A 12,009-nucleotide genomic window follows, 5' to 3' on the forward strand; every position below is an offset into this window, starting at 1 on the left:
CTGAAGCTTACTGCGCTACATAAACTTATTTATATACCATAAATAGATTTCTACAAAGATCTAGAACACAAAGAAAAAATGAAATAAATAGACTTTCCTATAGATTATTTAAAAGAAATACTGTAAATAACCCGCCTGCTATAATAAAAAGTTCTAAAAGGACACGTCAAAGGCGCTTCCACCATTTATAAAAAATCTTAAAAATGCCGTGCGAATTCGCAGAATTTGAAAATTCCTTTGTAGATGGATAGGGCCGGTCTAAAGACTCATTTCGTGAGCATGTTCGTAACACTCCAATGTATATTCAAACAGAAAATAAATTCAATTTGAATAAAATCACTCATGATTCGCTTTGTTTTCATTTATAAAACCTATAAACTATCATTAACTAATAAGCACCCTCGGGTAAAATGGAGAAAACATAAAAGTAACTTGCGTTCTCAAAAATTATCATTATATTATACAGAAGAAATTGATAGCACAACTGAAAACAAAGCAAATCTGTTGTACAGTAAAAAAAGTTTGCACTTCCACTAGTCTACATTCTTCACTGGTATTTTGATAGATGTCCAAGGTTCGAAACCTCGAAATTTCACTGGAAAATTCATTCACGAGGTGTGGCTATTAAAAAATACGCATGTGTCAAAGGTTAACCACTGTCAATTGTTAAGCATAAAGACTACTCTTTCTGGTCTGATTTTTTATTTTACCGTAAAAATATAACCACAGATTGTAGTGAAATTTCACCTAAAACTTGGGAAAACCGTTTGCGACTTCGAGCACATAACCTAATATCAAAAATCGAAAAAACCACCAAAAAATCCTATTTTTTTCAAATTTAGGCGATTTAAATCCTATATATCCGTTGGTGTCCCCCTATCTTGCTGCGAAACTGGAGAATCCAGGGTTTACAGCTGACCCATCAATCCCATTTCTTTTAAAAAGTCTAAAATGTAGGTATACTTTAATTGCCAGAGATCTTCGGCTTCTATTTTATACGCATCCAGGTGTAGTGCTTTGAAGTTCCTGAGTGTTTTGCACTTCGATAGAATGTGGATAGAGGTTTCGTCCTCTGTGCAACAAAACCTGCACACCTCATTATCTGCTAGGTCTGGCGTCTTCGCTAGATAAGATAGTAAAGTTAAGGCAGTTTATTTTAGCTTTGGAAATTTCGTTTTTTGGATTACCCACACATCTCTTGGCTGTCTTGGCAATATCTCTTGAAATTCCAGGAGTAGGCAACCATCATACTGAACATACTGTTTACACTACCACTACACCAACATTCGCAATTACACTGTCTGACGACGTTTCGGGTGAACTGTTTACCTTCAGTCTCTGAAGACGAAAACTTATCAAAACGCGCGACAGACAGTGTAATTGTGAGTGTTGGTGTGGTAGTAGCGTAAACAGTGTGTTCAGTATGAATATGACCAACGGTTCCAGAAATTCCAACTAAGTCAGCCATCATATTTTTATTCCACCTACCTATGCACCGTTTTTTCTTTTCTTTTATGTCTTACATTCTCAGAAAAATAGTGGGAGAGTAGGAAGTGCACTTTCACGCTCATATTGCATCCGAGATTTTTATGATGGCGTAACATTGTTCCTCCTAAGTTTTTGTACTCAGGATCTGTACCCGGAGAACCACGCACAACTTTTTTTAAAAGCTCACGCCCAAACTATGTTTCCTTTCTGATTCATACTTTTTTCATAATTTGCGTCTTCCATCAAAATTCGAATTTGTGGACCCACGAAAGTTCCCGTCTTGATTTTTTTTGAGGTTATGCGGGGAAATTTTCAATTTTTTTAAGCATGCGCCTTCTTTTGATAATACGATCACAAGTTGCTTCATCAATCCGAGCTTTATGTGCAGCGGTGGTAGCAAAATCAAAGGTTCATGTAAGTATACAATTTTTGTTTCCGGTGTTTGTCACGAGTTCTACTGTCCAATTCACATAAGAAACAATGCATTTTCGAATAACCCAGTTGTTGACCTACCAGCATTTTGAAATCGCCACACAGAAGCTATTTGATGCTCCCCATATTTGATGTTGCCAATATGGTTCCTACATTTTCATATGTTTCCTCCAAGTGAACGTAATGGACAACTGAAATGGAGGCGTATTTATTGCCTTTATGTAGAAGAACTCTTTTTAAATTTCTTTGAGAGGAATCAATAAGAAGTTTCCACTAAGACGTTTCGTGATTAGAAAATATTTCATTAGATCAGGAATATAACGATGTCATGGAAAGAATGTACTTGGGGCTAAAAGATTTGCGAGCTAACCAGACGTGGCCGAAAAAAGCGAATTTTTGAAATTAGCGTCAAAAGCTGCTTGAAGAAGATCTATTTTAATTTGATCATAGATTTTGATGTGTTACCTTTTGATGCGCTACCCATAAAATGCACAAAAGATTTGGTTCGAGTAACTTTCAGTGTTGCCTAGTATTATTAACAAACCAATTCATTAAAATAAACTTATCCACTTGCAATTGACTTTTTAAAAAGAAAAAATCAAATTAATAAATATTTATTGTAATATTTATAAAAAAAACTATAGAGAATACGATGAGTGTTATTTTTTTTCGGGCCTAACTGGATATTTCGGTTTGGTTACACCGATATACCCGATCACTTGCATCGGTCTAATACCTTGGATTTGCTCACTAATCTCATTTCCATTCATTTCACTTTGATATATTCTGGCACTGGCCAATGCTGCTTCTTCGGCAAGTTCGGGGGGAGCGGCTTGAAAACAAATTGTTTGTAAATTACGAGAAATTAGAGCTGAAAGAACGAATGCAGCAATAGTAGAATTTCGCAAATCTGGAGTCTTTTTGTTGATTTTTTTTACAATTAACATCGTTGATTTTAATTAAATAAGTATGTTTTTCAAATTATTTGAGAAATATTAAAATGAAATAAATATTTTTTGTATCAGCAGTTTAAATTTGAGATAAATATGTTACAGATATCATAACAATGGATTTTATACAATACGGTGCATTGAATTGTGATTTGGTGTCCATGATTGTTATCCAGTACCAGTGAGTACAACCCAATTAGAACCAAAACCCACGAAACTTAGTTATGTCTCTGATTTTTTGCATTTAGGTAGTTCTGATGGTGCTTTATCGATACAGTAAAAGTTATACATCAAAATTTTGGCCCTTAAGCGATATATTTTTGTTGAAATTGTCAAAATTTAGAATTTTGAAAATAACTCGGAATCTATGCCGTATTTCGAAAAAAGTGAAGAAATCAAAAATGTTGTTCAAAGAATTTCCTACAAAAAAGGTTCCCTGTGATTTTTTCCTAATCTCAAAATTACTGTTAACAAAAGCGAATTTCGCGTTACTGCATTTTTTGCTTAAAAAAAGAGTGTTCTATACGATAATCGACACTTTACCTTTATACCAAGTAGCATTCCTAACGACTTGAGAGTCTCAAAGTAAGGCTCAAAATTTCGAAAATAAATTGATTTAATCTTTCATCCCTAATAATCCTCAGAATAGTTTAATTGCATTCTACTTGCCAGTATTTAATGCCCTTAACAATCTCTACATTATGAAAACTCTATTTTCTTCGAATAAATCAAGAATCCTAACGATGTGTCTTGTTTTGGGTAAGATTTTTTGATAATATTAAGATAAATTACCCTCTGCAGCCGCTTCGGCTGCCTTTACGGCTCCTGCAAATGTACACATAGCCTCCGCTTTAGCATATTTATCGACAACGTCTTGCAATTCCGTATCCGGTATCATCGACATCTGCGATATCGTTTCTATACGACTAGCAGACGCTTCCGCCATTTTTTCCACAACCGATTTTTGAAAATTTAATTCCTTAGCCGGCATAATCGTATCCGTCAAACCTGACGGTATATTTTCGTTTGACGATATATCTTTTCGTCGTTTCAATTCGCTCTCCACGGTCCGATCGAACCTTAAAATCATCGGTAATTTGAATTTTTTTTAAAGAAGAAGAACAAAGTCGCTTACCATTGCATGATCGATTCTTGTCTTTGATCGGCGATATTTTTATCTTTTGGTGATTCCCCTTCGGCCATTATTAATTTCGGTAACAAAAATCTGGGATCTTTTTTCGGGGGTTCTTCGTCGCGTAAAAATTCAGCCAGTAGATCTTTATCAATACATTTAAATTTAGTTCCTTCTTCGTTTATCTGAAAGATTCAATGAACAACACGTTTAATTTGATAATCTTTATTTGATTGACGTCCAGCTGTCAAATGAAACCTTTAATTTCGAAAAATTTAATGTCATTGGTCGTATTTGGGAACAATTTTGTCGTTTATGCCATTAGGCAATCTATGAAAATATCTAATCTAAGTCAAAATAACGGCCGTGGGGTAAACAATCTAGTTTCTCGTATGTAGGTACCCGTGTTAACTTTTCTTGATTTTTTACCGGTAGTGAGAACTGTTTTATTTGATGGTATTTAGAGGTTGTAAACGTCGATAAAGAAACGGTTAGAAAAATTTTACACGAGGAATTACACATGACAAAAGTCTGTGCGAAGTTGACGACAAAAATTCAGACTCCTGACCAAAAGCTCAAGCGTCAACGGGTCTGCTCCGATTTCCTTGCAAGGTTAGAAAGGTTATAAAAAGATCTGCTTTGAAAGGGACTGGATTTGAGTTGATGGAAGCGATAAAGCAAAAAACGGCAGAGCTCCTACAGGCACTCGCCAAAGAAGACTTCCAGCATTGCTTCGATCAATGGAAAAAACGTATGGAAAGGTATGTGCCGAGGGAAGGGGAGTATATTGAAGGGGGGCATTCGAATGTAGAATATTTTTCATAACAAAACCCTTTTTCGTAACCAGTCTCGTTATTTAATAACCAGACCTCTTATTGTAATAAACAACCTCGGGAATGAAGGCTTTAATAAACTAAAAACTAAACTACTGACACAAAATATATACCCGACAATGACATAAAATAATAAGATAAGGTATCATAGTAAAGATTACTACAAATGAAGTTAACAATTAATATAGGACAACTTAGTTTTTTTTAAAGTTTATAAGTGAGTACTTTTTAGAATTGCAAGACTCGAAGCACAACACTTCATAGTCGAAAAAAAACAGCTAATTCTCGCTTCCAGGAAAAAATTTCGCACTTTAAGTAGCAACAAATAACTTTACAAAAGCATTTGTTTATCCCACGGCGACCATTTTTAAACGGGCATCAGATGGTTCGCTTGGTTGCTCAATTAGAAAATTTTATTTGTCGACAAACGTCGAAAAATTATGTATTCATATATTGATTAATTATCAAACAAACACAAGTTCAAAAACTGTTTCAGATATTAAAATTAATTTTGCAAATTAACTATTGTATATTTCTTAAAGACCGACGACAATACAAAAATTCGATCAAAATATCTGATTATCCTAATTAGATCAACGAGAATTCATAAATTTCTTTACGAAATACGTAAGCGCGCTCTCCCAGACTTACAAAATCGAGATGCTATCTTTGTGATATTAAACTCTAACCAGATCAAGCGAAATTCTTGAGTGAATTATGTCTTCTCCATCCTATACAACTACTAAGAAAAAATGATGCCATTGTAAATAACTTGCTAACGTCATTAAATTAATATAATATAAAAGACAATTTTTCTTTTGCAAAAGTCAGTCTAAGCTATAACTGTAACGTTGTTGTACCGAACAAACATTTGACTTCTCCTTTATCAATTACATATTTGGCGCAGTCAGTAGGATTGTTCGGGTCGTGCATATTGAACGTTCGATATTCGTTTTAACGATTTACCGAGACAATCGAATCTCGTTAGTTATAAAAAATCGGCCTGTGTAGAGTGAAAATTTAAGATTTTGTGGAATTAGAATTAGGACCTAGCTTCTACGAGGATTAGCTGTTCATTGTAGTACAGGAGGTATGATTAAAGTAGCACTATTCATTTTATTACCGGGAATTCTCGGATTTCTAGAAACTACAGAATCTTAAAATAACCCCAGCCTTCTACCAGTTAAACTCGGCAGCGCAAAACTAATTCAATATTATCATTCGATTTTGTACTATTACGATCTCAACTCTTTGAACATCGAATTTCAAAATTCAAAGTATACAACTCTAAAAACAATCGATTTAATTAAAAGTAATAAAATAAAAATAGGAGAACTCCCTAATAATTTAAATACAGTTAATTTTATATTATATTTATCGTATAGAAATTAAATTGAGTTATTACCTCATCATCTGAGAACAAAAAGTGGATTAGTAAATGGGCTTCGATCAATTTTTAAAGCAATTATCCGAAATTTAGATACTAATAATTGCGAACGTTACGAGAGACTTATTAAAGATCTTCAACAAAATCAAAATTCCTTATCACAAACGATCAAAACACAAAATACTGTAGCTATATCTTTAATTGACAATTTTAATTCAACTACTCAACAAATAAACAAAAATGAAAAACTGTTGGAAAACAAAACTTATATCATAAGTTCATTTATTCGAAATCAGTATAATAATAGTAATATTTTCATTAAAGACGTTCTTAATCAAGTACTGAATATGTAATTTTAATTCCATATTTAATGTTATTCGATATTACAAAATGTAGAAAATTCCATTTTTTGTGCAAAAGCGGGTATCATGCACCCAAGTATAATAAAAGCGAAATATTTATTGAGACTCCTACAAATATTATACGAAAACCTTGAAGAAAATCAAAATCCTGTCAAATTAAATTTAAATTCGATACCAATCTTTGAAAACCTCATTAAAGTATCTACCTTCATTTTAAACGACAAAATCACATACATATTACATGTACACCTACATCCTGCAAAATTAACACAGATAAAATACAGAAAATCAATAAAGAAACGATAGAAATAGGAAGTTAGCCGACTCTATTGCCTCAAATAATAGTTAATATCAACCAATCTGAACAGGGTTTAAGACTTCAACATCAGTTACCTCCTTTGGACTTGAACGAACTTAACAAACTCAGGCCGGGTTTCTTCACTTCCTAATAAGAACTCTACTAACTATTATTTACCGAATAATCAAAAATTCGGTGTCTTCACCTTCTAATAATGTAAACCTCCGAGTAAATCGAGTTATTTGCCAAATAAGTTATTAGGCAGTCCCAAGTGTCAATTAAAGAGTTTAGTAGAAACTTAATCTTTAGTATATATCAAAAATTGGTTTGTTTGTTTATTATACCTAAATTTGAATAGTTCATTGTTAGAAATATTCATCATACAAATAATTAAATATATAATATGGATACTTTCCAAGATTTAGAAGATTTGTTTGATGAAGAATTGATTGAAATACAGAAAATTTCAGAACAAGCTTTCTCCAACTCATGACAACCTCAAACATTAACCTTAACAAAACACGTGCAAATATAATTACGCACAGATCGTTGTCACAAACACAAATCATAGGAAACCGTCAATAGAACAACGTTTTTTCACTTATTTCTTTCCTTATTCAATACATGGACGATTGCTATATAGGCATCTTTCATAGTGTTACCAACAGTAAACAATGTGACAAATACTTATTAGTTAGTTCAGATTTAAACGAAGTAGAGTGAAGAAACGATAAACATTTATTCGACAATTAAAAGTTCCTACTCAAGTTTTGTGACTAATAATTATTTGGCACTTTATTAGAAAGTGAAGAAACCGGCCCTCAGATCAAGAATAATTAAAAAACCAGCCAAATTTAGAGACTGCTACCGTTGACAACCCTATCGTTACAAAAACAATAGTTTATATGCTTTTAATAATATTTGTTGTGTATATTAGTTTTAGAAGCCGAAAATGTCCGCCTTCCTTAACCTCAAAAGCCGGATCTTCAGGGAACTTCTCCTTTATCAATTACATATTTCGTGGGAAAAAACTTGAATCCAAAGAAGATGCTGCAAATGTATCTGAGCCCCAAAAATTTTCTTATCAAGAGCTTACTGAAAGTTGTGTTCGAATCATAGAATAATTCGAATATTAAGACTTTCTTTTCGTATGATTATTAAATAAACACCCTGTATATAATTTGTTTAAGTTCTGGAAATCACCGTAAAGCGCTGGTGTCAGATCTAGAGTATTTACTAAACTAATTTGAAGCTCGCTTGAGATATTGCGTCTAATTACTTTATCCGTTATATCAAGAATCAAGGGCGTATCAAAAGGATCAATATCAGTAAAGTGTTACCTCTTTCTTATCACTCGACAACTTCATATTCTTTGGCATCCATCCTACTCTATAATCCACTTCAATCGCGTCTGCTGAATTGGTTTCACTCACTAGTTGTCTATTTGGAACTCTAAACTGGAAAATTGAAATATTAACATAAAATAAAAGAATTAACTAAATTCCTCCTTAATTTTGGCTGCACAGAAATGAAAAAGTCTCAATAACCGACCCTTTTGCTACTTTATATATGATTAACTTTACTAATACAGCTTTTGGATACTATGTTTTCTGTAAGTCAACTTCTCCACACTGTATATTTTTCGAACGCAGAGTATGAACATTTTTTATAAATAAAAATTTGAGTATATTATTCAAAAAATATTATAGTGTGAAATAGATAATCAGAACTAACCTGTGTGAAATGTAATGGTCCTAGTGCCTCCATCATTCCCGTAGTTATCATCGCATTTAAAGTAACTTCGTCGATGTATGTTGGACTTCTAGTCATATTTAAAGAATTTAATCTGGGATGTCGAGTCCGAACCGATGTATTTCTAGAGGAATCGCTTCTTTTCACTCTCTATACATATATACAAAAAATATTCTATAAAATAATTAATTTCTAATTGAAGCTGAAATATAATTTGGAAAACAAAAGTAATAAAACAATTTTACTTGTTTTTGAGTACGCGGATAACTTACATGGTTAACGCTAAATGTATTAATTAATAGTGTTAACAAAGTATTTGTCAAAAATCCTTTACGGGAAACTATTTTAGAGTTTAATGCTGAAGACAATATTGCAATTGCAAAAGCACAAAATATTGATCAACTGTCCTTTATCAAAAATCCATTACAGTTTTGTAATAAATCTGTAAACAATTTAGAAAAATAAGAAATATCTTCTACAGAATCCGTTAAAATTGTAATTCAATAAATAAAAAATATTCAACCGTTTTAGAAATAATAAAAAAGCCGTGAGCTCCATCACGACGAAAGTCGAATTTTTCGTCGAATGAAGAATTTAACTAATACACAAACAAATCTTTCCATATAATGAATTTCTTGGAAATGATATCAATTCTCAATCTTATTTCTTTATATGGAAAATTTGCTATTCCTCAATAACTTTTCATTTCACAACTTAACTCTCCCTCTCGAATGAAAATTCATAATTTCAATAGACCCGGTGGTCTCGAACCCTCTTGTTCAATTCCAATTGACAACAAAGAAAAAATTGTCATAATGACAAGAAATTTCGAAAATGGGAAGTGAAAAAAATCACCCTAGCAACGATCATACTCGTATTATTCATTAAATAGGAGACGGTCCAGTTCAACAATTACAACGATCAAAATGATTTCGGGCGTTTTGTGCTAGAAGAACTGAAGAAGAAAACTTTGAACTTGAGAAAGACAATTCTTTAACATCGCTCCTACTTGCATGCGAAGTTCGAACCCTCTAGTTAAACTTTTTCTGGCTAAAAAATAAGAAAATATAACAAAATGACCATAAATTGGAGAGGGGTGGAGATGGAAAGTTTCGACCTTAGACAGGAAATCATCTCGCAAATAATTGAACCTACATGTGAAATTTCATTTTTCAGTCGCTTTTCGTTTGACCTGCAGAGGTGAGTAAAGGTCAAAAACCATTTTTTTTGCACTGCAACCTCTCGAAATATTCATTTGTTTTCAACCAAACTCTAATAACATCAATCCGCCGCCAAAAAAGCCATGTATGCTAATTTTGAACCAAATCGGACCCATAGCAATTGCTCGAGAGACGACAATAAGAATTGTAGCTTAAACAGATATTTAGACATATATATGTTACGTCCCAAGCCCGATCTTGTACGGAGTCGAGCTTCGTACAATGAATTTGTACGAAGTCCGATCTGTACAAGCCATTTTATACGAAGCCGAGATTGGCGGACTTCGGACAGAGATGATTGTACGAAGTCGACTCTGTAGAACGCTGGTTGTACGGAGTCGGAGCGTCGATACTCACTCGGTAATAAGCGCGTTATTCCGAAGTAGTACACGCAACCTAACCTAACCTAACAATAGATGGTAGCCAACTTGCCGGAGAACATACTTTCAATCACAATAACTACGTTTGTGTTTACTAACATCTTAATAGCGCGCTCATTACCGAGTGAGTATCGATGCTCCGACTCCGTACAACCAGCGTTGTACAGATCGGACTTCGTACAAATTCATTGTACGAAGCTCGACTCCGTACAAGATCGGGCTTGGGACGTAACATATATAAACTACAGACATTCGAAAAACCATCATAATCGTGTTCAGGAGATCTCAAAACATGAGAAAAATGATGTGCCCCCCATTTTTCTTCTAGTTATGCCTACCGTAATAGTCTAATTTTTCCTTGAAAAATTCGACTAAAAACAGCGGCTTCAAAACCAACTAAAAAAATTACGAATGGAAACATTGAAATTGATGTAGGTATAGAATTTTCAAATTTGAGTCAATTTCAGTATGCTCAAGTTACCACGGTAGTTGTTGAAAAGAGTTTGACAGTTTTAATGGTGAACTTATTCAGAATGTATTGTCATACTAGTGCTATAACAAGGAGTAAACTAACAGCAAGTTGCCAATCAAATCGCTTCGACTACTTAGCTACAGGATTAATTTCGTGGAGGTCATCCCAAATCGGCTGGTGTACCAGAAAGCATATGTGCTATGCGTAAATTGATATTCTGATGAAATATTGCAAAATCGTCATGTAGCATACCGTGAAATTGAAGCATTAGTTTCATTCAATATTGCATGGACATTTGGCTGTAAAAAGGTTCATTCGCGTTGGATACCGCATAATTTGACAATCGCTCAAAAAAAAACTAGTGTCGATTGATGCAAATTCAATAGCTGAGCTTCGAAAATCCTTACAAGCTACGAATCATGAATCTATGGATATGAAGCCGAAACTAAAGAACAATCGTCTGTAAAGGTCTTTCGAAACGAGCCAAATCCAACAAAAGCTTTTCAGGGAAACCAATCGCAGAAGACGAAACATTCTCCACCACGATAATGCGAGCTCTCCGCATCAGTTCTAACAAAAACTTTTTCGGGCAGTCAAAATATCGAATTGATGGATCATCTGCCGTTTGGCGCTCAATGATTTCTCATTATTCCCGCAGATCAAAAATAAATTACGAGGTCAATGTTTTACCACACCTGAAGAAGTGGTTGAGGTAACCCTCGTAAAAGGCAAAATTTCCGGAAAAAACTCCTTGTCTTAAATTATAATATAAGTTGATTGCTTCAGTTATATTAAAATAATCTGCAAATTCCTCATTTGTAGGTATCTGTAGCTTTCTGACTAAATGTAAATAAATTGAATTTTTTTTTAAAAAAAATATACAAAATGTGCATTTTCCTCCTTATTTTAAGTATATATCGTTATTTTTGAGTGCATATTTATGCGCATAGTACCTCAAATTTTTTCGCACATAAATCCCCTCTTTAGTATATAATAATTTATAAATACTTATTCAATAAGAATCTAACTTACACTTGCTGTGCATCTAGTTATATTCCAATTGTTGTCATCCATGTTAAATAGTAACTTTTTTCAATGTCCGTTTGGGAGGAAACCAAAATTTAATAACGTTATCAGACAAATTCAAAGCGATGGACACAGATGGTAATGATGACAAAAATGTCACAATTATTTGATAGATATCATCGTTAACATGCTTAAAATTATTATATAAGTTTCGTCAACAATCGTTCTCGTTTAGAATCAGAAACGCCGAAATTTTACCTGATGTCACCAAAAAGAA

The 12,009-nt window shown here is 33.4% G+C and overlaps 1 protein-coding gene across 1 annotated transcript; it reads right to left on the reverse strand.

The window, feature by feature from the left end:
• Positions 1-2,219: 2,219 nt before the first annotated feature.
• On the reverse strand, positions 2,220-8,746 carry LOC130441519 (uncharacterized). Its single transcript, XM_056775237.1, has 5 exons — positions 8,617-8,746; positions 8,223-8,339; positions 4,006-4,187; positions 3,663-3,949; positions 2,220-2,752 (listed from the first exon to the last, which is right to left on the reverse strand). The coding sequence occupies exons 1-5, from the start codon at positions 8,710-8,712 to the stop codon at positions 2,580-2,582; spliced, it is 855 nt and encodes a 284-aa protein (XP_056631215.1). The 5' UTR covers positions 8,713-8,746; the 3' UTR covers positions 2,220-2,579.
• Positions 8,747-12,009: the final 3,263 nt, after the last annotated feature.

The sequence above is a fragment of the Diorhabda sublineata genome, chromosome 3 (assembly GCF_026230105.1).
Source record: "Diorhabda sublineata isolate icDioSubl1.1 chromosome 3, icDioSubl1.1, whole genome shotgun sequence".
Taxonomy (NCBI): domain Eukaryota; kingdom Metazoa; phylum Arthropoda; class Insecta; order Coleoptera; family Chrysomelidae; genus Diorhabda; species Diorhabda sublineata.

What these genes read in the sequence shown, in the direction of transcription:
- LOC130441519 (XM_056775237.1), bottom strand. Translation starts at nt 8,712, where the DNA reads ATGACTAGAAGTCCAACATACATCGACGAAGTTACTTTAAATGCGATG. An exon ending in CAAGAATCGATCATGCAATG is followed by an intron (nt 3,950 to 4,005) that starts GTAAGCGACTTT and finishes GATGATTTTAAG; the next exon opens with GTTCGATCGGACCGTGGAGA. An exon ending in AGCCGAAGCGGCTGCAGAGG is followed by an intron (nt 2,753 to 3,662) that starts GTAATTTATCTT and finishes TTTGTTTTCAAG; the next exon opens with CCGCTCCCCCCGAACTTGCC.